Source organism: Notolepis coatsorum (assembly GCF_963971535.1).
Source record: "Notolepis coatsorum genome assembly, chromosome: 13".
NCBI classification, from domain to species: domain Eukaryota; kingdom Metazoa; phylum Chordata; class Actinopteri; order Aulopiformes; family Paralepididae; genus Notolepis; species Notolepis coatsorum.
In genome coordinates, this window is record NC_140177.1 from 126,150,377 (window position 1) to 126,175,392 (window position 25,016).

The following is a 25,016-nucleotide window of genomic DNA, read 5'->3' on the forward strand; positions in this document are numbered from 1 at the left end:
CTGTCCTGCTACATCACTGTCCTGCTACATCACTGTGATGTACTGTCCTGCTACATCACTGTCCTGCTACATCACTGTCCTGCTACATCACTGTCCTGCTACATCACTGTGATGCACTGTCCTGCTACATCACTGTGATGCACTGTCCTGCTACATCACTGTAATGTACTGTCCTGCTACATCACTGTCCTGCTACATCACTGTCCTGCTACATCACTGTCCTGCTACATCACTGTGATGTACTGTCCTGCTACATCACTGTCCTGCTACATCACTGTCCTGCTACATCACTGTGATGTACTGTCCTGCTACATCACTGTCCTGCTACATCACTGTCCTGCTACATCACTGTCCTGCTACATCACTGTGATGTACTGTCCTGCTACATCACTGTCCTGCTACATCACTGTCCTGCTACATCACTGTGATGCTACATCACTGTCCTGCTACATCACTGTGATGCTACATCACTGTCCTGCTACATCACTGTGATGCACTGTCCTGCTACATCACTGTGATGCTACATCACTGTCCTGCTACATCACTGTCCTGCTACATCACTGTGATGCACTGTCCTGCTACATCACTGTGATGCTACATCACTGTCCTGCTACATCACTGTCCTGCTACATCACTGTGATGCTACATCACTGTCCTGCTACATCACTGTGATGCTACATCACTGTCCTGCTACATCACTGTGATGCTACATCACTGTCCTGCTACATCACTGTCCTGCTACATCACTGTGATACACTGTCCTGCTACATCACTGTGATGCTACATCACTGTCCTGCTACATCACTGTCCTGCTACATCACTGTGATGCACTGTCCTGCTACATCACTGTGATGCTACATCACTGTCCTGCTACATCACTGTGATGCTACATCACTGTCCTGCTACATCACTGTCCTGCTACATCACTGTCCTGCTACATCACTGTGATGCACTGTCCTGCTACATCACTGTCCTGCTACATCACTGTGATGCTACATCACTGTGATGCACTGTCCTGCTACATCACTGTGATGCTACATCACTGTCCTGCTACATCACTGTGATGCTACATCACTGTCCTGCTACATCACTGTGATGCTACATCACTGTCCTGCTACATCACTGTGATGTACTGTCCTGCTACATCACTGTCCTGCTACATCACTGTGATGTACTGTCCTGCTACATCACTGTCCTGCTACATCACTGTCCTGCTACATCACTGTGATGTACTGTCCTGCTACATCACTGTCCTGCTACATCACTGTCCTGCTACATCACTGTCCTGCTACATCACTGTGATGCACTGTCCTGCTACATCACTGTGATGCACTGTCCTGCTACATCACTGTGATGCACTGTCCTGCTACCAGGGAGCGAAATTAACTTTTTGACTCACAGGCCAGTGGCGGGTAGATGGGAAGAATCTACCCGCCAAGCATATTTCTTACCTGCCACATTTTTTTTGATTAAAAAAAATATATATATATTTTATATAATATTTTTTTTAAATAAAATATATATTATATAATCATACTTGTAGTTGTATTATCTGCGAGACATCGCCACCACGCAATAAGTAAAAATGCTCGCTATCTGCAAACAGCTCCACTGTCTGTGTGTATACTTGAGTAGCCTCCAGCTCCAGCAAGGATTCTCCGGCCCTGCAGCTAGACCCTATATTCAGCTAGACCCTACATTCAGCATGCAAGGATTCTCCGGCGATGCAGCTGGACCCTATTGGTATAACGTTACGGTTTTGTCAAATCACATTCAACATGCCCTCAGCTAGAATACGCATTTAATCAATGTTATAAGACATTGATATCAGGAGCTATCTGTAGCTACTGCTAGCCCGGTAGATAACATTAAGACAATTTAGTTTACTGGGACAGATAGATCTAATGTGAGCTAGCTAACGTGAGCTAGCTAACGAGGGAACGGAGGTATTATGCACTCGAGTCGACTATTGCTGGAGCATTTGTTGATATCAGCAGCTATCAGTAGCTAGCCAGCTAGATACCGTTAGACAATGCCTCGTCATGTATTAAACTAAAAGTGAATAGTTGACTGGGTCATTGTTTAAACAGTAACGGTAGCTCATGGAGGTCCGATATAGACTAGAGCAGACTGCCCGCATATCGCAATGGTGGCGTTTCAGGAACTAAACAAGCCAAATGAGAGCTTCCGATTGGTCATTTGCTTTCTTTCTCATGAAACCAGTCACGTCACTCTACTGTGATTGGACCGTTGACTTGAGTGCAATGTGGGACTTGTAGTTTTTTACTGATCTCGCGGCGGAGAAAAAAAAGACGAGAGAGGCTATAATCTGTACTCGCACAATCAAAATAAGAGTATCGTTATGAACTACACGTCTACACGCCACATGGCGGGCAGCCCTCTAAGTGTCAAGCGCCAAAGGTAAAAACTGAGCGCCCCTGGCGGGTGGCGGGCTTTAGTTTCGGTCCCTGCCTGCTACATCACTGTAATGTACTGTCCTGCTACATCACTGTCCTGCTACATCACTGTCCTGCTACATCACTGTCCTGCTACATCACTGTGATGTACTGTCCTGCTACATCACTGTCCTGCTACATCACTGTCCTGCTACATCACTGTGATGTACTGTCCTGCTACATCACTGTCCTGCTACATCACTGTGATGTACTGTCCTGCTACATCACTGTCCTGCTACATCACTGTCCTGCTACATCACTGTCCTGCTACATCATTGTGATGTACTGTCCTGCTACATCACTGTCCTGCTACATCACTGTCCTGCTACATCACTGTGATGCTACATCACTGTCCTGCTACATCACTGTCCTGCTACATCACTGTGATGCTACATCACTGTCCTGCTACATCACTGTGATGCACTGTCCTGCTACATCACTGTGATGCTACATCACTGTCCTGCTACATCACTGTCCTGCTACATCACTGTGATGCTACATCACTGTGATGCACTGTCCTGCTACATCACTGTGATGCTACATCACTGTCCTGCTACATCACTGTCCTGCTACATCACTGTGATGCTACATTACTGTCCTGCTACATCACTGTGATGCTACATCACTGTCCTGCTACATCACTGTCCTGCTACATCACTGTGATGCACTGTCCTGCTACATCACTGTCCTGCTACATCACTGTCCTGCTACATCACTGTGATGCACTGTCCTGCTACATCACTGTCCTGCTACATCACTGTCCTGCTACATCACTGTCCTGCTACATCACTGTGATGCACTGTCCTGCTACATCACTGTGATGCTACATCACTGTCCTGCTACATCACTGTGATGCTACATCACTGTCCTGCTACATCACTGTCCTGCTACATCACTGTGATGCACTGTCCTGCTACATCACTGTGATGCTACATCACTGTCCTGCTACATCACTGTGATGCTACATCACTGTCCTGCTACATCACTGTCCTGCTACATCACTGTCCTGCTACATCACTGTGATGCACTGTCCTGCTACATCACTGTGATGCTACATCACTGTCCTGCTACATCACTGTCCTGCTACATCACTGTGATGCACTGTCCTGCTACATCACTGTGATGCTACATCACCGTCCTGCTACATCACTGTCCTGCTACATCACTGTCCTGCTACATCACTGTGATGCACTGTCCTGCTACATCACTGTGATGCTACATCACCGTCCTGCTACATCACTGTCCTGCTACATCACTGTCCTGCTACATCACTGTGATGCACTGTCCTGCTACATCACTGTGATGCTACATCACTGTCCTGCTACATCACTGTGATGCTACATCACTGTCCTGCTACATCACTGTCCTGCTACATCACTGTCCTGCTACATCACTGTGATGCACTGTCCTGCTACATCACTGTGATGCTACATCACTGTCCTGCTACATCACTGTCCTGCTACATCACTGTCCTGCTACATCACTGTGATGCACTGTCCTGCTACATCACTGTGATGCTACATCACTGTCCTGCTACATCACTGTCCTGCTACATCACTGTGATGCACTGTCCTGCTACATCACTGTGATGCTACATCACTGTCCTGCTACATCACTGTGATGCACTGTCCTGCTACATCACTGTGATGCTACATCACCGTCCTGCTACATCACTGTCCTGCTACATCACTGTGATGCTACATCACTGTCCTGCTACATCACTGTGATGCTACATCACTGTCCTGCTACATCACTGTGATGCTACATCACTGTCCTGCTACATCACTGTCCTGCTACATCACTGTCCTGCTACATCACTGTGATGCACTGTCCTGTTACATCACTGTCCTGTTACATCACTGTCCTGCTACATCACTGTCCTGCTACATCACTGTGATGCTACATCACTGTGATGCACTGTCCTGCTACATCACTGTGATGCTACATCACTGTCCTGCTACATCACTGTGATGCACTGTCCTGCTACATCACTGTGATGCACTGTCCTGCTACATCACTGTGATGTACTGTCCTGCTACATCACTGTGATGTACTGTCCTGCTACATCACTGTGATGCACTGTCCTACTACATCACTGTGATGTACTGTCCTGCTACATCACTGTGATGTACTGTCCTGCTACATCACTGTGATGTACTGTCCTGCTACATCACTGTGATGCACTGTCCTGCTACATCACTGTGATGTACTGTCCTGCTACATCACTGTGATGTACTGTCCTGCTACATCACTGTCCTGCTACATCACTGTCCTGCTACATCACTGTGATGCTACATCACTGTGATGCACTGTCCTGCTACATCACTGTGATGCTACATCACTGTCCTGCTACATCACTGTGATGCACTGTCCTGCTACATCACTGTGATGCACTGTCCTGCTACATCACTGTGATGTACTGTCCTGCTACATCACTGTGATGTACTGTCCTGCTACATCACTGTGATGCACTGTCCTACTACATCACTGTGATGTACTGTCCTGCTACATCACTGTGATGTACTGTCCTGCTACATCACTGTGATGTACTGTCCTGCTACATCACTGTGATGCACTGTCCTACTACATCACTGTGATGTACTATCCTGCTACATCACTGTGATGCACTGTCCTGCTACATCACTGTCCTGCTACATCACTGTGATGCTACATCACTGTCCTGCTACATCACTGTGATGCTACATCACTGTCCTGCTACATCACTGTCCTACTACATCACTGTGATGTACTGTCCTGCTACATCACTGTGATGCACTGTCCTGCTACATCACTGTGATCCACTGTCCTGCTACTGTTGCATCACTGTCCTGCACAGTACAGGACACAAAATGATTTAACTGCCTCTCTAGTAACTGGTGGGTTCAGATAAAAGTACAATATTTTCCTTAAAATGAAAATACTCACGTAAATAGAAAATAATAGAATAGAATAGAAATCCTTGTATTTATCCCGAGGGAAATCCGGCACTACAGATCGCTCACATTGAACAACGATAAACATTTAGGTAGTCAATAGGACTAAAATAAGAATAAAAATATAATAATATTAAAAATAAGAATAAAATAGAATAAAATACGGCCCAGGATATACATTCTGGTATGTATATACATTATAAAATCTTAAATATACAACTATCCAGCCAAGAATATACAGAAATATACAGTAAAATGTACAGTAATAAGTGTAAAAATGTCAAGTGTCCAGGAAGATTTCACCAGACTGTACGGTCATCCTGTGCTCAGTGATGCAGTGAGGCACATTGATGCATTATAGAGTCTAATGGCTGTCGGAATGAAGGACTTCCTGTTCAGTGTTGCATCTAGGGAGTCTTATAGTCTAACACTGAATGTGCTCCTTCTTTCAGCCAAGTCTGTGTGTAGTCTCCGCCACCACCACTAGTAGATGGGAGGCAGAGTCTGTCTAAAGTGAACTTGATTGATCCATGTTGGCAGACTACACAATTCTTTGTGTGTGATATCTAGTTATTATGTTGAGTCAAAATACGTTTGTTGGCCAGCCGTCTGTTGGTCATCGGTGTTCGTAATCTTACATTTAAATTAAATGTTTGCTCATGCATATCTTTGGACACCTCTAGCTGATAAACCAATCAGGATACAGAAACGGGATTTCGGGACCCCAAAATTGTCAACAAGAACAACGGAGAATGGATCTGACTGGAACGCTAGCTGATTATACACAACATGAGACAGTAAATACTATTGTAATAAAACGTTCAAAACTATGTTCAATTTGTGTATTGTTTTGTTACTATATAAGATTGTATTTTGCACTGTATTAACCATAACGACGTCACAGATGAGCTTTAGATGGTTAACGTGATATTAACGCTATCTATCCGACGGTCCGACCTAAATACTATTGTAATAAAACGTTCAAAACTATGTTCAACTTGTGTTTTGTTTCTTACTATAAGATTGTATTTTGCAAGCCATACCGACGTCAGGTGAGCTTGCTATCCATTAGATGGATAACGTGATATTAACGTTAGATCTAACCGACCACAATTTGATTCGAAATGTATTACATACCTCACTTTGTTGGTCTCTCTCTGGTCTGCATCCCCTTAACAATTGTGTGTATTGAGCTGTACTGTATTGTACCCATTCTGCAATCTGTTAACCGTTTTCAATCAATGTCAGACGTCTATAAAAAAAACTATTGAATTGCTCAGAATTTAAAATTATGTCCCCAATAGGACATAATAATATTAATATTATTCCCCAGTATGACACAATAAACACAGAATGAATGCTACCAAAGAGAATGCTTTGTGTATAAAGTGTGTATTAATCCTGTAACATGAGTCAAGGTCAGATCTAGCCTGGCATAGAGAACAGAATGTTGATTTTTTTATGTTCAAGTTTCTTTATTAGTTGTCATACAGAAGTACAGAATACCTTTATATAAAATGCTTCTTTCTGTTTTGCTCCAGAGATTGTGCTAGATAAAAATAGATAAGTATAAAATAGAAGTCAAGTACGTAGACAAGTGTTCAATATATACATACAATGTACAATGCAGAGTAGAAAAGTAACTGAGTTACAATACAATATACTATACAGTACAATGCATAAATGGGATGAGGTACAATTTACCGTAAGGTGTAGTGCAAATTCTTTGCCAATAAATATAAAGTGTGTTTAGGTGTTCTAAAGTGGGTGCTGCAGTAAGTTGTTTGTTTAAAGTGAGTGTGTGCGTGTGGATGTGTGTGCTGTGAGTGCATTTGATGGTTGTTACATAGTGTTATTGTCATTTGTATGTGTGTAATGTGTAACTAGTACAGTGAGAAGGCATTTGGCGATTTCTTTAAACAACGTCTCCTAACAGATGAGGTGGACTTCCATGCTCCTGTAAAAAAGATGAAACTCAAAACCTTCAAGGACACAGCAACATCAAGTGTTACCAAGGTGAGAGGCAAGGAGATGGCCCTGAAAGCAGACCGAGACCTCTTCGCCAGGCTTATAGTGGTGGGAACAGTCAGGAAGATTGACATCGGGGAAATGTTAGTCTACAGTCTGGGACCCTTCCCTGCAGCCATAGCGAACATGGATGGCTCTATGGTGAAAACTGATAAAGCCAAGTTAATGCACTTTCTCGAGGGATCAGTAAATCCACCCGCCACAGTTGAAGTCCCTGATGGCACAGGGGTGGAGGTGTTACCACTACAAACACTGTTCTCAATACAGGAGGAAGCAGACACCCGACTATTGCTTCACTGTGATCATGCCTCTCAATACAGTTCCCATGTGGTGATCAGCAGTCCAGAGATTTCTTCGAGATTGACTGGATGTCACTTCCTCCAGCCCCAGTCGCAATCCTGGAACTTGTATACTGCTCCTGCAAAAAAACACAATGCATGAAGGGGCGATGCACATGCAAATCAAACAACCTACCATGTACAGACATGTGTCTGTGTTTGGACTGTCAGAACACTGTATCCTAAGTTTTCACTGGAGTTTTTTTCTTCTTTTTTTCATATATTTTATTTCTTTTTTGGAAGATAGGCACAGGTACAGGCATAAAATGCACATTGTTGGTTCCAGCTATCTATTGTTTGATAGTTTGCACCATTTAATCTAGCTGTAGAAAGCTCCATTGTTACAACATCAGCTAATAACTGTTTCCAGTGATTAAAGGGCAGAGAATGTGGAGCTTGTCATCAAAGCACCAATTTTTTTTTCAGCAGTACTTCCTGCCAGCCAAAATCGTCTCTGAACAATACTTAAAGCTAAAGAATCATCATCATTAAGGAGCAGTAATTTGGGACAACAGGGAATATGTTTTTGTAATACATGTTACTGTTAAAATAAATAACATGTTATTTTCACACTTGTTATTGTGTTATAAATGTTGATTGATTGATTGATTGATTGAAAACGTTATTAACAGATTGCAGAATGGGTACAGTACAGTACAGCTCAATACACACAATTGTTAATGGGATGCAGACCAGAGAAAGACTTTCATCTTGTTTACATCAGGGTCCCCTATTTTCTATTCATCATAACATATTACATACATGACATACAGATAGACAGTAAACAACAGCACAGGGACCATCCAATATCAAACTATTGTTAATTGTTATATTGGAAGAGTATATTTATGAGACAGTATATTTTGTACATATGTAACGGTTGTGACAACGTCAAATTTCTAACGTCACAGGCAACAACACAGACCGCTATTACCATAGTGTAACACACAGCAAGAATGCGAAACAAGTTACTATTATTAGTATTGGGTTAGAGTTGTTTGATTTACACTAACGTAATGTTAGATTGCTATCTGAGAAAGTTAAAATGCTAACGTAACGTTAGTCTTTGTGAGCTGGCTACAACATTTTCCAATGTGTAATCGGACGTCAAAACGGACTGCATATAAACTGCTGATGACTCATAACTTCCTATCACGTTTGAATAATGCTGTAAAGTTAAGTAAAAATGCATTTCAATAGTAATAGTAATGAATTGAGAGCTTACCGAATGCAGAGCTATCCAGTCTTGTCAACAGACGAGTAGCAATATTTACTTCCTGGTTCCAGGGCTTGAAGAATGTCATTGGGAGAAATCAAGTCACCTGACGTTGTAACGCGTTTTGATTGGTTCCGCAGCAACGCCCATTTTCACAAACGTAGGTAGTTTTTATCTTATCAACACATTAATTTTCATAAAGATATGACCCAAAAACCGTTGCCAACAAACGGAAATGTGTTATTATAGTATATTATCAAGTCAAGTCAAGTCAAGTCAAGAGTTTTAATTGTCACGGCATACAAGTATACAATGAAATGCGGGTGGTCTTTCCCGCAACGATGTGCAATACAGTGTTACAACATATAATAGAATCCAATAAAAAACAACATTGTGCAATAAACAGGTAACAGGTAACATGGTGTGACATCTCGGTATCTGTACATAGTTATTTACAGAGCATATAGGACATGCTAGGTAGCTTTGGTAGTGCAATACACTGTTCCTGTTATTCTAATTTAAAGTGGCCTTTCCTTTTGGCCATAAGTGTGCGGCATGAGTGTGTGCCCACTCATGTTAAAGTGTTAAGTGGCTGCTAGTGTGTGAGCGTGCACAGCGTGCGTGTCGTGTGTGTGTTCATGTGTGCTTGTGTGTGGATAGTTCAGTGTTCTGTGGCACTCAATGTTCATTGTTCAGGGCTCTGATGGCCTGGGGGAAGAAGCTGAGCCTAAGCCGCTCTGTCCTAGTAGCTGGGGTTAGCAGGCGTCTGCCTGACCTCAGCAGCTGGAACAGGCTGTTATTGGGGTGGTGAGGGTCTTTCATTATCCTGCAGGCTCTGGATTTGCACCTCTTGTTGTATAGAACCTGCAGGGGAGGTAGTGCAATACCCGTGGTACGCTCGACTGAGCGCACCACTCTCTGTAGGGCCTTCTTGTCTTGTGCCGTGCTGTTTCCATACCAGGCAGTGATGTTTCCGGTCAAGATGCTCTCTACAGCTCCTGAGTAGAAGGACTGGAGTATCTTCCCCGATACTCTGAACTTCCTTAACTGTCTCAGGTGGTAGAGGCGCTGTTTCGCCTTCTTTACTACTGTGTCTATGTGTGTTGACCATGTCAGATCCTCTGAGATGTGGACCCCCAGGTACTTAAAGCTGCTCACCCTGTCCACGGTAGCCCCGTTAATCATCAGTGGTGTGTGTGTCTCCTGCTGTCCTCTCCTATAATCCACGATCAGCTCCTTGGTTTTACCAATGTTCAGGAGCAGGCTGTTGTCCTGGCACCAGAGTTCCAGTACCTCAACCTCCTCCCGGTAGGCCTTCTCGTCGTTGTCCGAGATCAGCCCCACCACCACTGTGTCGTCTGCGAACTTCACTATGGAGTTGGAGCTGAACTTGGCCACACAGTCGTGTGTGTAGAGTGAGTACAGCAGGGGGCTTAGAACACAGCCCTGGGGGGACCCGATGCTCAGGGTGATGGTGTTGGAGGTCTGACCCCCCACCCTGACCGCCTGGGGTCTTTCACTCAGAAAGTCCAGTACCCAGGCGCTCAGGGCGGAGCTCAGACCCAGCTCGATCAGCTTGTCCACCAGTCTGATGGGGACTATGGTGTTGAACGCTGAGCTGTAGTCAATGAACAACAGTCTCACATAGCCCCCTTTCTGACGGTCAAGGTGGGAGAGGGTGCTGTGCAGTACCTGGGAGATCGCGTCGTCAGTGGACCTGTTTGTCCTGTATGCAAATTGCATAGGGTCCATATCACTGGGGAGGGAGGCACAAATGTGGTCCTTGACCAGCCTCTCAAAACATTTCATGACCACAGAGGTGAGTGCCACCGGTCTGTAGTCATTTGGACATGTTGGGGAGGGTTTCTTCGGTACAGGGATGATGGTAGACATCTTGAAGCAGGCAGGGACCACCGACTCCGCCAGGGATTGATTAAATATGGCGGTGAACACCGGGGCAAGCTGGTTGGCACAGGACTTAAGTATGCGTCCTGTTATTCCATCTGGGCCAGCAGCCTTCCTGGTGTTCACCTGCATAAATGCTCTTCTCACACTGTGTACCGTCAATGAGAGAGCGTCCCCGCCCCCCCATGGATGCCCCCCCCCCCTCCACAGCAGCCGGCGCACCAGTGACGTCACTACCCGTTGGGCTAGCAGTGCCACTGTTTGCACCAAACCGCGCGTAGAAGATGTTGAGCTGGTCCGCAAGGGAGGCGTCGTCGCTCCCCATTGAGGGGGCGCTGACTTTGTAGTCAGTTATAGCCCTCAGTCCCTGCCATAATCCTCTTGTCATCCTTGTCCGCTTTCCTTAGTGACCCATGGCTTGTTGTTAGGGTAGCAGGTAACAGTCCTTGAAGGGACATTGGAGTCCACACAAAAGTTTATATAGTCCGTGATGCACTCTCTGAGCCCATCAATGTCCTCTCCATGGGGCTCATAGAGTGCTTGCCAGTCTGTGACCTCCAAACAGCCCTGTAGTGACTCTTGGGCCTCTGGGCAAATAATATGGTCTGAGTCCAACAGCTAACATCTCTATATCCGGGTCACAGTGTCGCTCTTTGATTGTTATATTCAGATTCAGATTCAGATTCATATATGACCGGGATTACACCATCTCTTATTAATAAATAAAGCAAGCCCCCCTCCTTTCCGCTTGCCGCTCCTGCGGTTCCGATCAGAGCGTCTGAAACCCGTCTATAGAGACATTGCTATCAGGAATATCTGTGTGTAACCATGTCTCAGAAAAACACATAATGCTACACGGTATTCCTTTTGACTACTGGCAACAAACTCATCCATCTTATTTGCCAGAGACCTCACGTTACCCATGATGACGGAGGGGAGATCTCACGGAGGGGAGACCTCACGTTACCCATGACGACGGAGGGGAGATATGGTTTGCATCTCCTTCTCTCTCTCCGTTCTTCAGCCCTCTTCTGTCTCGCACATCGCCCGCGTCCACGACATCCACGAAAGCCTCCGGGACTATGTTTGTTAAGTCCGGCTTGCTTTGCTGGCTGTAGAACGCCGGCTGGTTGCGTAACAGCTGATATCTTGTAAACAAAGGACCCAGACGCTCCGATCAGCTGTTGTCCGCTTGTGAACTTGAAAAGTGATTCCACCACCAGCCCGACGGACAAAACTCTTCAAAACTGCGTGTCTATAAAGGACTTGTGTCCAGGTAAAAAGAAAAAAATTTAAACGTAGAACTAGACGAAAAGTACAGAAACAGGTAGAGCAATCTGCAGCAGCGGGCGTCTTCGGCGACGCATGCGCACAACCTATCTGGCTGCATGTTAGCCTAGCTTAGCACAATGAATGGAAGCGGACATGGCCGGTTAGCCTTCGGGAGAGGTGTTAGTTGGACCATGTCCGCTTCCATTCATTGTGCTAAGCTAGGCTAACATGCAGCCAGATAGGTTGTGCACATGCGTCGCCAAAGACGGCCGCTGCTGCAGATCGCTCTACCTGTTTCTGTACTTTTCGTCTAGTTCTACTTTTCAATTTTTTTCTTTTTACCTGGACACAAGTCCTTTATAGACACGCAGTTTTGAAGAGTTTTGTCCGTCGGCTTTCTACTGAACGCACAGTGAGAGGAAACTGGTATCTATCTTCTTGTCTCTCTCTGGAGAAGACGGTAAGCTAATTTACCAAAATGTTGCCGTGTTCCTTTAAGTACAGTACTTGAGTAAAAGTACCTATTGTATAGTACCTATTTATTGGTAAAGAGATTTGCACTACAATCCATACCTCATTGCACCTTACCCTAAGTTGTACCTCATCCCATTTCTGCATTGTACTGTATACTGTGGCAACCCCAAGCCACCACTGGGCTTGGTGATTGAAGGACGCTACGTAGCGACCCAATGGCTGGGCGCTACCCATATTTGGGCATCCGCATCCGCTTCCGGACGCACCTGTCGCTAGCAGGCCATCAAGATCGATTAGCAAATCACGGTGCGGTGCGCCTGTTGAGGGGGGGGGAACTTAATGGAGCCCAAGAGCACTTTTTCACTCTCTCGTAGCAGTGGAAGGAGACAGGCCGCGGAGCGGAGACGCTGCCCGGCAGACGGAATAATTAATATAAAGTCAGAGAGAGAGTGAGGAGTGTGAAACGTTTGGTTGTTTATTAGAAAATAAAGAAGAGTATCATTTTGGGAACTGCAACCTGTCTGTTTGTTGTTTATTCTGCCACCCCTACACCTGGAATTGCCACAATACTGTATTGTATTGTAACTCAGTTACTAATTTCTTCTACTCTGTATTGTATATTGTATATATGTATATTGATGAACACTTTTGTTTACACTTTGTTTACGTACTTTTGACTTTCTATTTTATGCTTTATCTATTTTTATCTAGCACTCTCAGGAGCAAAACAGAAAAAAGCATTTCATACAAAAGTATTCTGTATTTTTGTATGACAACTAATAAAGAAACTTGAAAGTACTAGTTACTTTCCACCACTGATAATCACCACGCGCACCAGGAGATGATCACACACCTTGTTGATTCCGAAGGCGTTGCCCTCCTTCCCCTTCCGACCGATGGTCCTGTAGCAGACGCCGATGTCCCAGAAGCCCTCGGCCTCCAGCTCCCAGTAGTGGGTCCCGGAGGAGAAGGTCTGCACGGTGAGGACCTGGGCCCAGTGGTCAAAGCGCTCCGGGTGAGCCGCGCATGGCAGGCGTCTCTGAACCCGCGTGGCCGAGCGCAGGTCGTCGGAGATGCTCAAGAGAGGATGGGCTGTGTTTGTGTCCAGAGTCAACGGACTGGTTACTGTATTGAATATGGAAAACAAAACAGAGGAAGACACTCAGGAACAGAGCTTGGACATTCCCACCTGCGCTGCTTCTGTGTTTCCTCTCTGCTTAAAGGAACATGCCAACATTCTGGGAAATTAGCTTACCGTCTTCTCCAGAGAGAGACGAGAAGATAGATACCAGTGTCCTCTCTGTGCGTTCAGTAGAAAGCTATCTGGCTGCATGTTAGCCTAGCTTAGCACAATGAATGGAAGCAGACAGTGCCGGTTAGCCTTCGGGAGAGGTGTTAGTTGGACAATGCCTAGGCTAACCGGCACTGTCCGCTTCCATTCATTGTGCTAAGCTAGGCTAACGTGCAGCCAGATAGCTTTCTACTGAACCACGGAGAGGAAACTGGTATCTATCTTCTTGTCTCTCTCTCTGGAGAACACGGTAAGCTAATTTCCCAAAATGTTGGCGTGTTCCTTTAAGATAAGCCACAATAGTTTTAGTGTGCAAAGTAGAAAACCAATGCTTCAAGATTGTAGAACTGTTTTGCCACAGATTGATTGATTGATTGAACTATAGATGTGTATCTGTGAATACACGTTTATTCAACTGTGTTTTGCCTGTGGAGGTATCACAGCTATATACAACTTACATTTAATTGTACATATTGGAATCTGTTCGTAGTTCATGTGCTTGAAAAAATAGAGCTCTGCGGTGCCCTGGTCATTCACCAGGCAACATAGAAGCACGTGGTTCTCAGAGATGGTAAAGTAGTTGTATGAATTCAATATAAACCATTCTCTTTTATAGATTAGATTATATATAGAATTAGAAGTATAGAGTACAACACAAATGCAGTTAAGCATCTAACCACAGTGCAAAGTACAATGTAATATACATGTGTATAAAATATAAGACAATATGAAAGATATGGGAAAGTATCAGTATCAGTATATAACAGTATTAACAGTAGAGTGAGTAGCTATAAACACTATAGACAGTAGTATAAATATGAATACACTATTGTAAGATTCTGATCAAACTGGCCAGTATCACGTCTTCGTCTGTTTGGCCCTCCATCCAATTCCTCTGCGTTGTGTACTTTTAATGGTCCTGACGTCTCCGATACTGGTAGATAAGATCCTTATCTCCCCCGTTAGTGCAATCCATAAACCATAATAATCCTCCACTTCCGTAAGAATTCGACACTCCGACACCGTGAGATACCTTATGAGGAAAAGCGTTGTTTTATTGCTATAAACAGAACCTCATAATCAGATGTTATCAGATGTTATCAAATTGTATCGTCCTTGAAGAGTCTATTCTAAAGATCTTTCGGTGTGTTCAGATTATCGTCCTTTTGCTGTTATGTCCAATAGTGGTCAGGCCCGTTCGTTAGCCAAGACCATCCTCGTGGTAGCCGAAGCTAACGCTGGTGTGGCATTCTTCCTCCCCCCCCCCCCCCCCCCCCTCTCAATGAGAGGAGAGAGTGTCCTCTGTGTGATCTCAGTCCTACTCGCTCTTGGTCAGAGTCTAGTCTGAGTCAGATTCTAGTCTGCCTTACACCCGGAAACACCGTTCGACTCATAGATGTTCGTCGTCGCAACGACGGCCCCGCCTTCTGGTTGTCATGCGACGTGTTGTCATGACAACTGCATAACCTTTAACACTAATAAACTCACGTTTCATTAAGATGAACCTCTCTCCCTCCTGCCCTGGGAGACAGTACACTCTAATCAGTTTGTTCCTGCGAGGAATGCAAAACATTGGGCTGACTGCTAAACATTCTGCTGGCTACTGGACCACTGTTCTATCACTCTCTTCATAGGCAAACCATGCACATTTTGATCTCTCTGACCCGGCACCGTTTTTTTTTTTTTTTTTTTTTTTTGATCTTTTTCCCCCTCCATTTTCCTCCGATTTTCTCCCATCCCAATGTTAGTCGTATGCCAATTCCCAGTCCCTTCCTGGTCGCTGCGCACTTACCCCCCACAGTCAGATCATCTGGGAGAGTGGAGGCTACCACGTGCTTCCTCCGACACACGTCCAGCCAATCACCGCTTCTTTTCACCTGGCAGCGCGGATTCTCATCGAGAGGGCGTAGCGTGTGGGAGGACCACACTATCCCCCTCAAGTCCTATCCGCGCTTAGCAGGCGCCCCGACCGAACTGTAGGAGTCACTGTTTACAATGACCTGGACCCACCCCGCCAGCTTCTCCCACCCTCTAATACAGCCAATTGTATTAGTGCAGACGGCCAGCCAAGATGGTGACAACCCCGGAGCTGTGAGCTGGATTCGAACAGCTCCGGGGCTGGTGACGAACGCAATCTCCGCTCGGCCACCTAACCGCCGACCCGGCACCGTTTTAGCTGTGGTCATCTCCCCCCAATCTATACATCACATACATTGAATAAACCCTGTTTCTCTCACTATGGATAATATAACCAATGTAGTCAATGGTTTAAATAATATGAGTAGATGTGAAATAAACATAGAATATGGAAGATAGGAAAAAGCTATTGGTATACACAATATGAACAGTGTTGTACAGTGTATGAAAGGTGAGTGTAAACACTATAGACAGTAGTATTCATCTGAATACACTAGAATATGGAAGATAAAAGCTACGGGTATTGTGGCAACCCCAAGCCACCACTGGGCTTGGTGATCGAAGGACGCTACGTAACGGCCCAATGGCTAGGCGGCATAGGCGCTGCCCATATTTGGGCATCCGCTTCCAGAAGCACCTGTCGCTAGAAAGCCATCAAGACCGACTAGCGAATCACAACACGATGCGTGTGTTGAGGAGGGTGAACAAAATAGGGCCCAAGGACACCCTCTCACTCTCTCATATCAGGGGCAAGGAGACAGTAAGGAGACAGTAAGCGGAAAAGCCGCCCGGCAGACAGTCTAAGTTGAAGTCAGAGAGAGTGAGGAGAAGCGTGAAATGTTTGTTTGTTTAGAAAATAAAGGAAACGTATTATTTTGGGAAACACAACCCATCTGTCTGTTGTTTTATTCTGCCACCCCTACACCTGGAATTGCCACAGTATATACAGCATGTACAGTATTTTTCTATGTGACTATTTTACAATCTATTTTACAATCTCTAACCTGTTCCACCCGTGGAATATTTTCGCCTAAAATATATACCTAGGTCAGGGGTCAGCAACCTTTACTATCAAAAGAGCCACTTTTCCCCCGTCCCACAAAATAAAATGCTCAGGGAGCCGCACAACCTATTTACCCTTAAAATGAAGATAACACAGTGTATAACGTTTTATATATCCCCAAGCATACCCCACATTTAGCATAAAACGCCTGACAATTGCATACCCAAAGTAATTTGCGATTTATTATACTTTATACTTATAGCACACAGTTTGTTGCATTAATGGGATTATAAAGCAACAAAAAGAAAAGATTTGACTTTTTAATTGCTGTTTTTACCTGTTATAACAAAGGGAAACCTCAAACTCTTATGAAGAGGAGAAAAAATACTGGCTGTGTAGACCTATTTTTTAATAAAACACAGAAGAGGAGACAAAACACTGGTGTCTGTAGACCGACTTTGAAATAAAACCCTGAACTATTCAGGCATATTTGAGTCCTTCCCTTATTTGTGGAACATTTATAAAATAGAAAGTAGTCCACTTTGAAAAAAGAATACCATGTGTAGACCTACTTTGAAATGAAACACAGAAAAGGAGAAAAAACACTGGCATCTGTAGACCTACTTTGAAATAAAACCCTGAACTATGCAGCTCTATTAGAGTCCTTCCCTTATTTGTGGAAAATCTATCAAATAAAAATTAATTTTTCATTGTTCGCAAATTTCGCACCACATATCAGGCATACAGGTAAGCCTTTTGTTGACTAAATATCTTAGTTGATGAAATATTTTTTCATTTCAGTGTCACAGTATGACATCGATCTCCAAAATAAGAAAAAAAATTCAATAAAAAAGTTAAAAAAAAAACTAAAAAAAACGTTTTATTTTTATTTTTTGGGCCAGGGAGCCGCAGCTGATTGGCTAAAGAGCCGCATGCGGCCTCGAGGCCGCAGGTTGCCGACCCCTGACCTAGGTAAATGGAATATTGCTCCACTTCTACAAGGTCCATTTGCATATTCTTGGTATCTAGGTACATCTATGGACATCAGGGAATGTATTCACAGTGTCAGAAATATTGTGTCTATTACTAGGCTTGCTTAAATTGTGATGAAACAAAGGAGAATATGAATTATGATTTTTCTTTGAATCTCTGACAGTGAATAACACCATGATAATAATGACCAAACTTAAAAAACTGCCACTGATCTTGTTCAGTACCTTCTTGAGATCATGTGTACAAAAAAATCGAAGGAAATTAATAAAGGGAAGATGATTAAACAGAAGGTTCTGTAGATACAGTACTGAATTCTCCCAACCGGACCAATGCAATTTGAAATATTATTATAGAATATAGAATATGATGCTTATAAATTACTGTTGAAAGCCTACGGGTGTCTCTAATCTATCTCAAATCACCTACTCGAGATAGAACCCTGTGGCCGCCCGATATCCCCCAGCAAGGTGCTAAACTCGCCAAGTTCTCGGGTCAATTACTATTCCTAATCACGCTTACTTCATAGTCACTAGTTAGTTATATCCAGTTGATATGAAATATAAGCGTAGAAGAGTTGTTAACCTCTTCTTTGTTTGTAATAAACCGAATGTATGTCTGGGAGAACTCTTTGCCTATAATAATAGTAATTATATTATCATTATCATTATCATCACCATTATCATCATTTTTTAGGAAAAGCCTGTAATGCTAATCATTTGTAAGCCTGATGATATTACTACTCTTTTAATAAGTATTACTACTGCCAATAGTGTAATATTAGCGCAATAACACTAATAATAATTTGCAAGCCCCATAACCTCTTATCAGTTCGACAGGTCCATCAATCCGTGGCCCGATCATCAGGCCCTGCAGTGGCTAGACTCTCAGTTTCCCACAAATCCAATGGAGCCCGTCAAACACAGTTGGTACCGGCGCTCGCAAACAACAAACAGTGATATATATATATATATATATATATATATATATATATATATATATATATATATATATATATATATATATATATATATATATATATATATATATATATATATATATATATATATATATATATATTATATCCTTTATATAACTTTAGCTAAAAGCAGTAACCAGCAATTGATTCAATCTGCATGGCTTCCAGAATATAGCTATACCGTTTTACCTCAGATGAGAGCAGGGCGAGGCCAGCGTCGTGACACATTATGATAGAAAGCAGTCCACGAATTCAATAAGTATTTTAACAAAGTTGTTTTAATTAGAAAAAGTAAGTTACAAAGATTCTGTCTTGAAAATGCCCAATCCAGTAAAAATAAGTATAAAACAAAACATCTCTCTCTAGCATAGCATAGCAAAAACTCTCTTGGTCGCTATCATTTAAAAGATTTAGCTAAGAGCTTAGCATAGCTCTTCAAAAATCTAAAGAGTATCCTTCCTAGGGAGGTTTACTCAAAAATGTCCAGGCTATGTTCCATACACCGCTAAACATTGCCTGGGGCTATAAAAACTCTCAAAGTGAAAAATCTAAAATCTAACTTGGAGCAAGCGAGCAGGGCTTTATATAGCCAGGTTCTGCATCATATCAAGACCTCTTACTATTGGTCTAAATACAGTGATGTCATTCTATCAACCAACCAACACACGATACGTAAAAATGACCACTCCTCCCTTTTCCAGCCGTTACTGTAACTAAGAAAGTAATAGATTTCTTATGGCTGTGGAAAGCCCCTAGGAATCCATCTGCCTCTGCACGGGTCCCGGCCTTCAATTGGAATAGCCTGTACGCCTATATATATATATATACAGATATATACAGATATATATATATACATGTACAATACAGACATATACCATACACATATATTTAAGCATTGGTTAATATGTTTTACACATCATACATGTGTAAAACATCATACAGAGGTTCTCCCTCTGCCTCAGGACTGCAAAGGGTTAACCGTGCACATTCCCTCCTCGCTGACCGTCAAGGTCAGGCCACATTCCTGGCGTCATGGAACAGTAAGAGAAGAGGCCCCTTCTCTATCCATTCTCCAGGGCTACACAAGATATGGTAGTTTACACAAGTTACTGTTTTAGAGTCTATAGTTATAGTTCTTACAGTTTTACACAAGTAGGAGGAAGAATACACAAAGACATTCTTCATAATCACTGACGCTTAAGTCATCTCTTAACATATGCTTAGATTTAAAACAGATATATACAATAAACATATGCTTAATCCTTTACATCCTACAAGTGACAGAGAGAACAGGATGTCATAATAAAATGTGTCACTAGTTGTTTGTGAGACTTCAACACCCCCTCTGTCATCCTGGTCGGTCACTTTCCACTGTCCTAATAGCGTCTGTACGGTGGGACGAGATGACAATTGCGGGGTCACGATGGCTGTGACTCTCAACACCCCCTCTGTCATCTTGGTTCCCTGGTACCCTGGCTGGACGGCCCGACAGGATAGGGGCCACGTCGTTGCTTGGTAGCTGGCGGGAAGACTTGCATCTGTTGTTCCTGGCCAATGCACCCAGTTGTTGCCGTCTGAAGAACACAATGTCATAGTTCTATGGTCACCCCCTCTGACCTCTTGGATCTCTGCCGTAGTTTGAGGTAGGTTAAATTGTCACTTCTCGGGCGACCACGGGTCCGCGAGAATTGTAGCAGCAGTCCTCTATTGAAGCGTGGTTGGCCTGGTCGTGTGACCCTGTCCGTAGGCCACGCAGGACATCCCAGATACAGTCCACAGAGGACTCATTTCTTTTCTATCTTCCAGGCCCATTCTGGGCTCTCGTCGCCTTGTAACTTGGGTCCAGGCCGATGTCTCTCTGTCTCCACATTACAGGATATGCGGGCATAATATCCCCTGTTTCATTGCCTGCCCATTCTCCTTCACCTTCGTCGGAGACGTCCTCCAATCCTGAGCTCCTGGTCGAGCCCGAGAGTGACTGAAAGGTGGTGCCTTTCAGAGGAGGCCCCTTGCTGATAGGTCTCAGTTTGGCCGGTTTAGCTCCCTCGTTCCGAGGTCTAGGAGGTTCGTCCCTTGGGTACTGAACTCTCTCCCTAGATCTTGACCCAGATGAGGCCCTTGAGGATGCTCTGGAGCTTGACCTATCCCGGTCTTCCTCCATTTCTGAGTCCTGATCTGGATCAGTATACTCCTGTTTGCTACTTGCTGCGTCGTCCACTGACTCCGGGGGACAGCCCCCCCGTCTAAGAATGCTCCTGGCCTGAGATAGGGCAGGTTCTGATCCTTCAGGTCCGAACTGTACTGTCGGTCTCCTTGTGTTCTGACGTGAGCACTACAACAGTGAGGTCTCTTCTCTTGTACCGACGTGCTACAACACGGAGGTCTTCTTGTGTTCTGACGTAAGCACTACAACAGTGAGGTCTCTTCTCTTGTACTGACGTGCTACAACACGGAGGTCTCCTCTTGTGTTCTGACGTAAGCACTACAACAGTGAGGTCTCTTCTCTTGTACCGACGTGCTACAACACGGAGGTCTCCTCTTGTGTTCTGACGTAAGCACTACAACAGTGAGGTCTCTTCTCTTGTACCGACGTGCTACAACACGGAAGTCTCCTCTTGTGTTCTGACGTAAGCACTACAACAGTGAGGTCTCTTCTCTTGTACCGACGTGCTACAACACGGAGGTCTCCTCTTGTGTTCTGACGTAAGCACTACAACAGTGAGGTCTCTTCTCTTGTACCGACGTGCTACAACACGGAGGTCTCCTCTTGTGTTCTGACGTAAGCACTACAAGCGTGCAAACGAGTTCAACTCGTTTTTCAACCGCTTTGACCAGAGTGGCCTCCCCACACCCCTCCCCCCACCCATCGACACCAGCACCAGATCACACCTACAAAGCAGCCCCCCCACCCCCCACCCACACCCATCAGCACCGGCACCCCACCGCCAACATCAGCAGACTGCCTACCACCCCCAACCCTGACGATCACAATCAGTCAGGTCAGTAGGCAGCTCTCCAGGATTAGTATAAACAAGGCCAGAGGACCGGACAACACCAATCCCAGGGTGCTCAAAGTATGTGCGGAGCAGCTGGCAGCACCGCTCCAGCATCTTTTCAACCTCTCCCTGAGGCTGGAGAGGGTGCCCCAGCTCTGGAAGACCTGCATTGTCCCGGTGCCCAAAAAGGGACGACCCAGCACCCTCAACGACTACAGGCCAGTCGCTCTGACGTCACACGTCATGAAGACGTTTGAGAGACTGGTCCTGCAACACCTCAAGCCCCTGGTGCGTGACTCCCTCGACCCCCTGCAGTTTGCATACCAGGCAAACATCGGGGTGGAGGATGCCATCATCTACATGCTCCACAGAGCGTACACGCACGTGGAGAAGCCGCACAGCTCAGTGAGGATTATCTTCTTTGATTTCTCCAGCGCCTTCAACACCATCCAGCCGTCACTGCTAGCGGAGAAGCTCTCCGCGATGCAGCTGGAGCACGGCTTGGTGGCCTGGATTAAGGACTACCTCACTGAGAGGCCACAGTACGTCAGACTAAAGGACAGTCAGTCTGACGTACTGGTGAGCAACACCGGCGCCCCCCAAGGAACTGTGCTGTCACCCTTCCTCTTCACCCTCTACACCTCAGACTTCTGCCGCAACTCAAGCGGGTGCCACCTGCAGAAGTTCTCAGACGATTCCTCCATCGTAAGCTACAGCACCGACGATCACAGAGTACAGAGCCCTGGTGGAGAGCTTCGTGGGGTGGAGCGACAGCAACCACCTCCAACTCAACACCAGTAAGACCAAGGAGCTGGTGGTGGACTTCCGGAGGGGCAAGAAGAGGCCCCCCCCGATTCCCATCTCCATCCGAGGGGTGGATGTGGAGATGGTGGACTCATATAAGTTCCTTGGTGTTACGAAGGATCAGATTAAACCGAGTATATATATTTATTTGTTGATATATATTGAATAGTATTTGTATATCGTTTGATATCCCTTGTATATTCCTTGTACATATACACGGAATATCCCTTTAGCCTACTATAGCCCATAATAGTTCATTCTCCTATTGGACAAAGGACCAGGCGCCAGGGGACCAGCCCCCGGAGTCAAGTTCAAAGTTACCGACAAGACATGTCTGTACTAGCCCCGGCCCTGCCCAGGGATACGGCGACAGAAATGAGAGTGGCACTATTTGTTCACCGTGCATATAAATATGGCGCAAGTGAATACAGAGGCACTTAGTCAGAAACTTAGTAACCAACGTGAAGCCTCACCCACGATACAACGTGCGGTGAAGTATGGCCTGTTTGGCCCCAGAATAGCATTGAGACCGCGTGCGAATTAATAACTGAATTGTCAGAGTTTGGCACTGTACCGTCGAGTGCGACGTATTTCTATTAAGTTAATAATAGTCTATTGTGTATGGTGCATCGTGCGGTTAGTGTTCTAAAGTGACCAGCATCTCCAACGCTTCCTCGTGTTCTTATCCAGGCTGGGCCGACCACATGGCGCTTTCATCCGAGGAGATCTAGGCGAGGACCGAATGGACATGTACACTGGATTACCTACCCGACGTCTGCATAGCCCTGTGCGGCTGGAATATATATTTGCTTTGGTACTGTGATTTGTGGAGCGGATAATCGCCGACGCCTGTGAGTGTTGGATTTACCCCCGAGAGGAGTCAAGGTCGAGTCGGCGCTCAGAGAGCCTGAGGCCGCCTAGCTTTCTTCACTGTGGAGCTACAGCCTACAAGAGAACCAAGCTGTATTCGTCTGCGGATCAAGAGTCTATCGCACTGTCTTCTGTACTCGAAGTCTCCCTAGATATCGTTGACCAGACGTTCTACTACCGACAGCTCTCCTACCCCCCCTGCCGGCTTACAACCGGGAGGACCCCTTCCAGTATATCCCGCTATATCATTAAGTGTACCATAGATATAATTCCCTAAGAGCCAGGTTGTATACTTGCCTCCTGCATAACCAGAGAATGGACATTCAGTGTTGATTTGCCTACGAATACTCATTTGCCTTACAAGTGCAATCAAATGTAATATAAGTATCATATGTACCTTTTGCTCCATTAAATACTTGATTAATACCTTTGACTGGAACCGATTTCATTGTGGGAAGTGTTCATCATATTCATATATTGTGTACTGTATGGCCAGTAGTTAAAGTACATAAAGCGGTAGTGGTTTAATGATACCATACTTATCAATACAGTCAGGGAATTGTACCCCTCAGTTACACTTGGGGTACACCTGAACAATAAACTGGACTGGTCGGATAACACAGAGGCCCTCTACAGGAAGGGACAGAGCAGGCTGTTCTTCCTGAGGAGACTCAGGTCCTTCAATGTGTGCAACAGACTGCTGCAGTCTTTTTACCAGTCTGTTGTGGCCAGCATCCTCTTCTATGCTGTGGCATGCTGGGGAGGCTACATCAACTCAAGGGACACCAACAAGCTCAACAAGCTGGTGAGGAAGGCTAGCTCCGTGGTGGGAGTCGAGCTACCTAGACTTGAGGTGATGGCAGAGAGGGGGATGATAAGGAAGCTGGCTGCCATCATGGAGAACCCCTACCACCCCCTCTACGATGAGCTAGTCAAGATGAGAAGCTCGTTCAGCCACAGACTCATTCCCCCCCGACACTCAACTAACCGCCTCGGACAGTCCTTCATACCAGCGGCCATCAGGCTCCACAACAGTGGGCAGCGACTAGCAGCCTCCAGGCTCCACAACAGGGGGCAGCGACAGCGACTGCTACCAGACATTGACCTGGGACTTATAGGAACCCAAGGAGGACAACCTACACTACCTTAGGCTTACTGCACCTTATGTGGATACTGTGATACTGTGAATAATGTATATTTCAGTGGATACCGTGATACTGTGAATAATGTATACTCAGTAGATAGTAAATTATAACACTACCTTATGCATACTGCACCTTATGTGACACTGTGAATAATGTGAATATTTCTTCAGCTAGTCAGATAGTAAATTATATTGACCATATTGACCAAATTGTTTACACTGCCTGTGTTGTTTCTACTACCTGTACACTGTGTGTTTTTACTACCTGTACCCCCCCCCTCCCCCCCCCCATGCTGCTATGATGCCTGAATTTCCCCAAGGGGATCAATAAAGGAATATCTTATCTTATCTTATCTTACAACAGTGAAGTCTCTTCTCTTGTACCGACGTGCTACAACAC

General features: G+C 44.9%; 1 protein-coding gene across 1 annotated transcript in view; it reads right to left on the reverse strand.

Annotated features, from left to right (window-relative positions):
* The window catches only part of trim110 (tripartite motif containing 110), a gene marked incomplete at both ends in the record, with an annotated part of 168,268 nt that overhangs the window by 17,202 nt on the left and 126,050 nt on the right, over nucleotides 1-25,016 (reverse strand). The window contains one exon of the mRNA XM_084327799.1: nucleotides 13,476-13,747. Coding sequence (XP_084183925.1) covers nucleotides 13,476-13,747 — 272 coding nt within the window. The remainder of the gene's footprint in view (nucleotides 1-13,475; nucleotides 13,748-25,016) is intronic.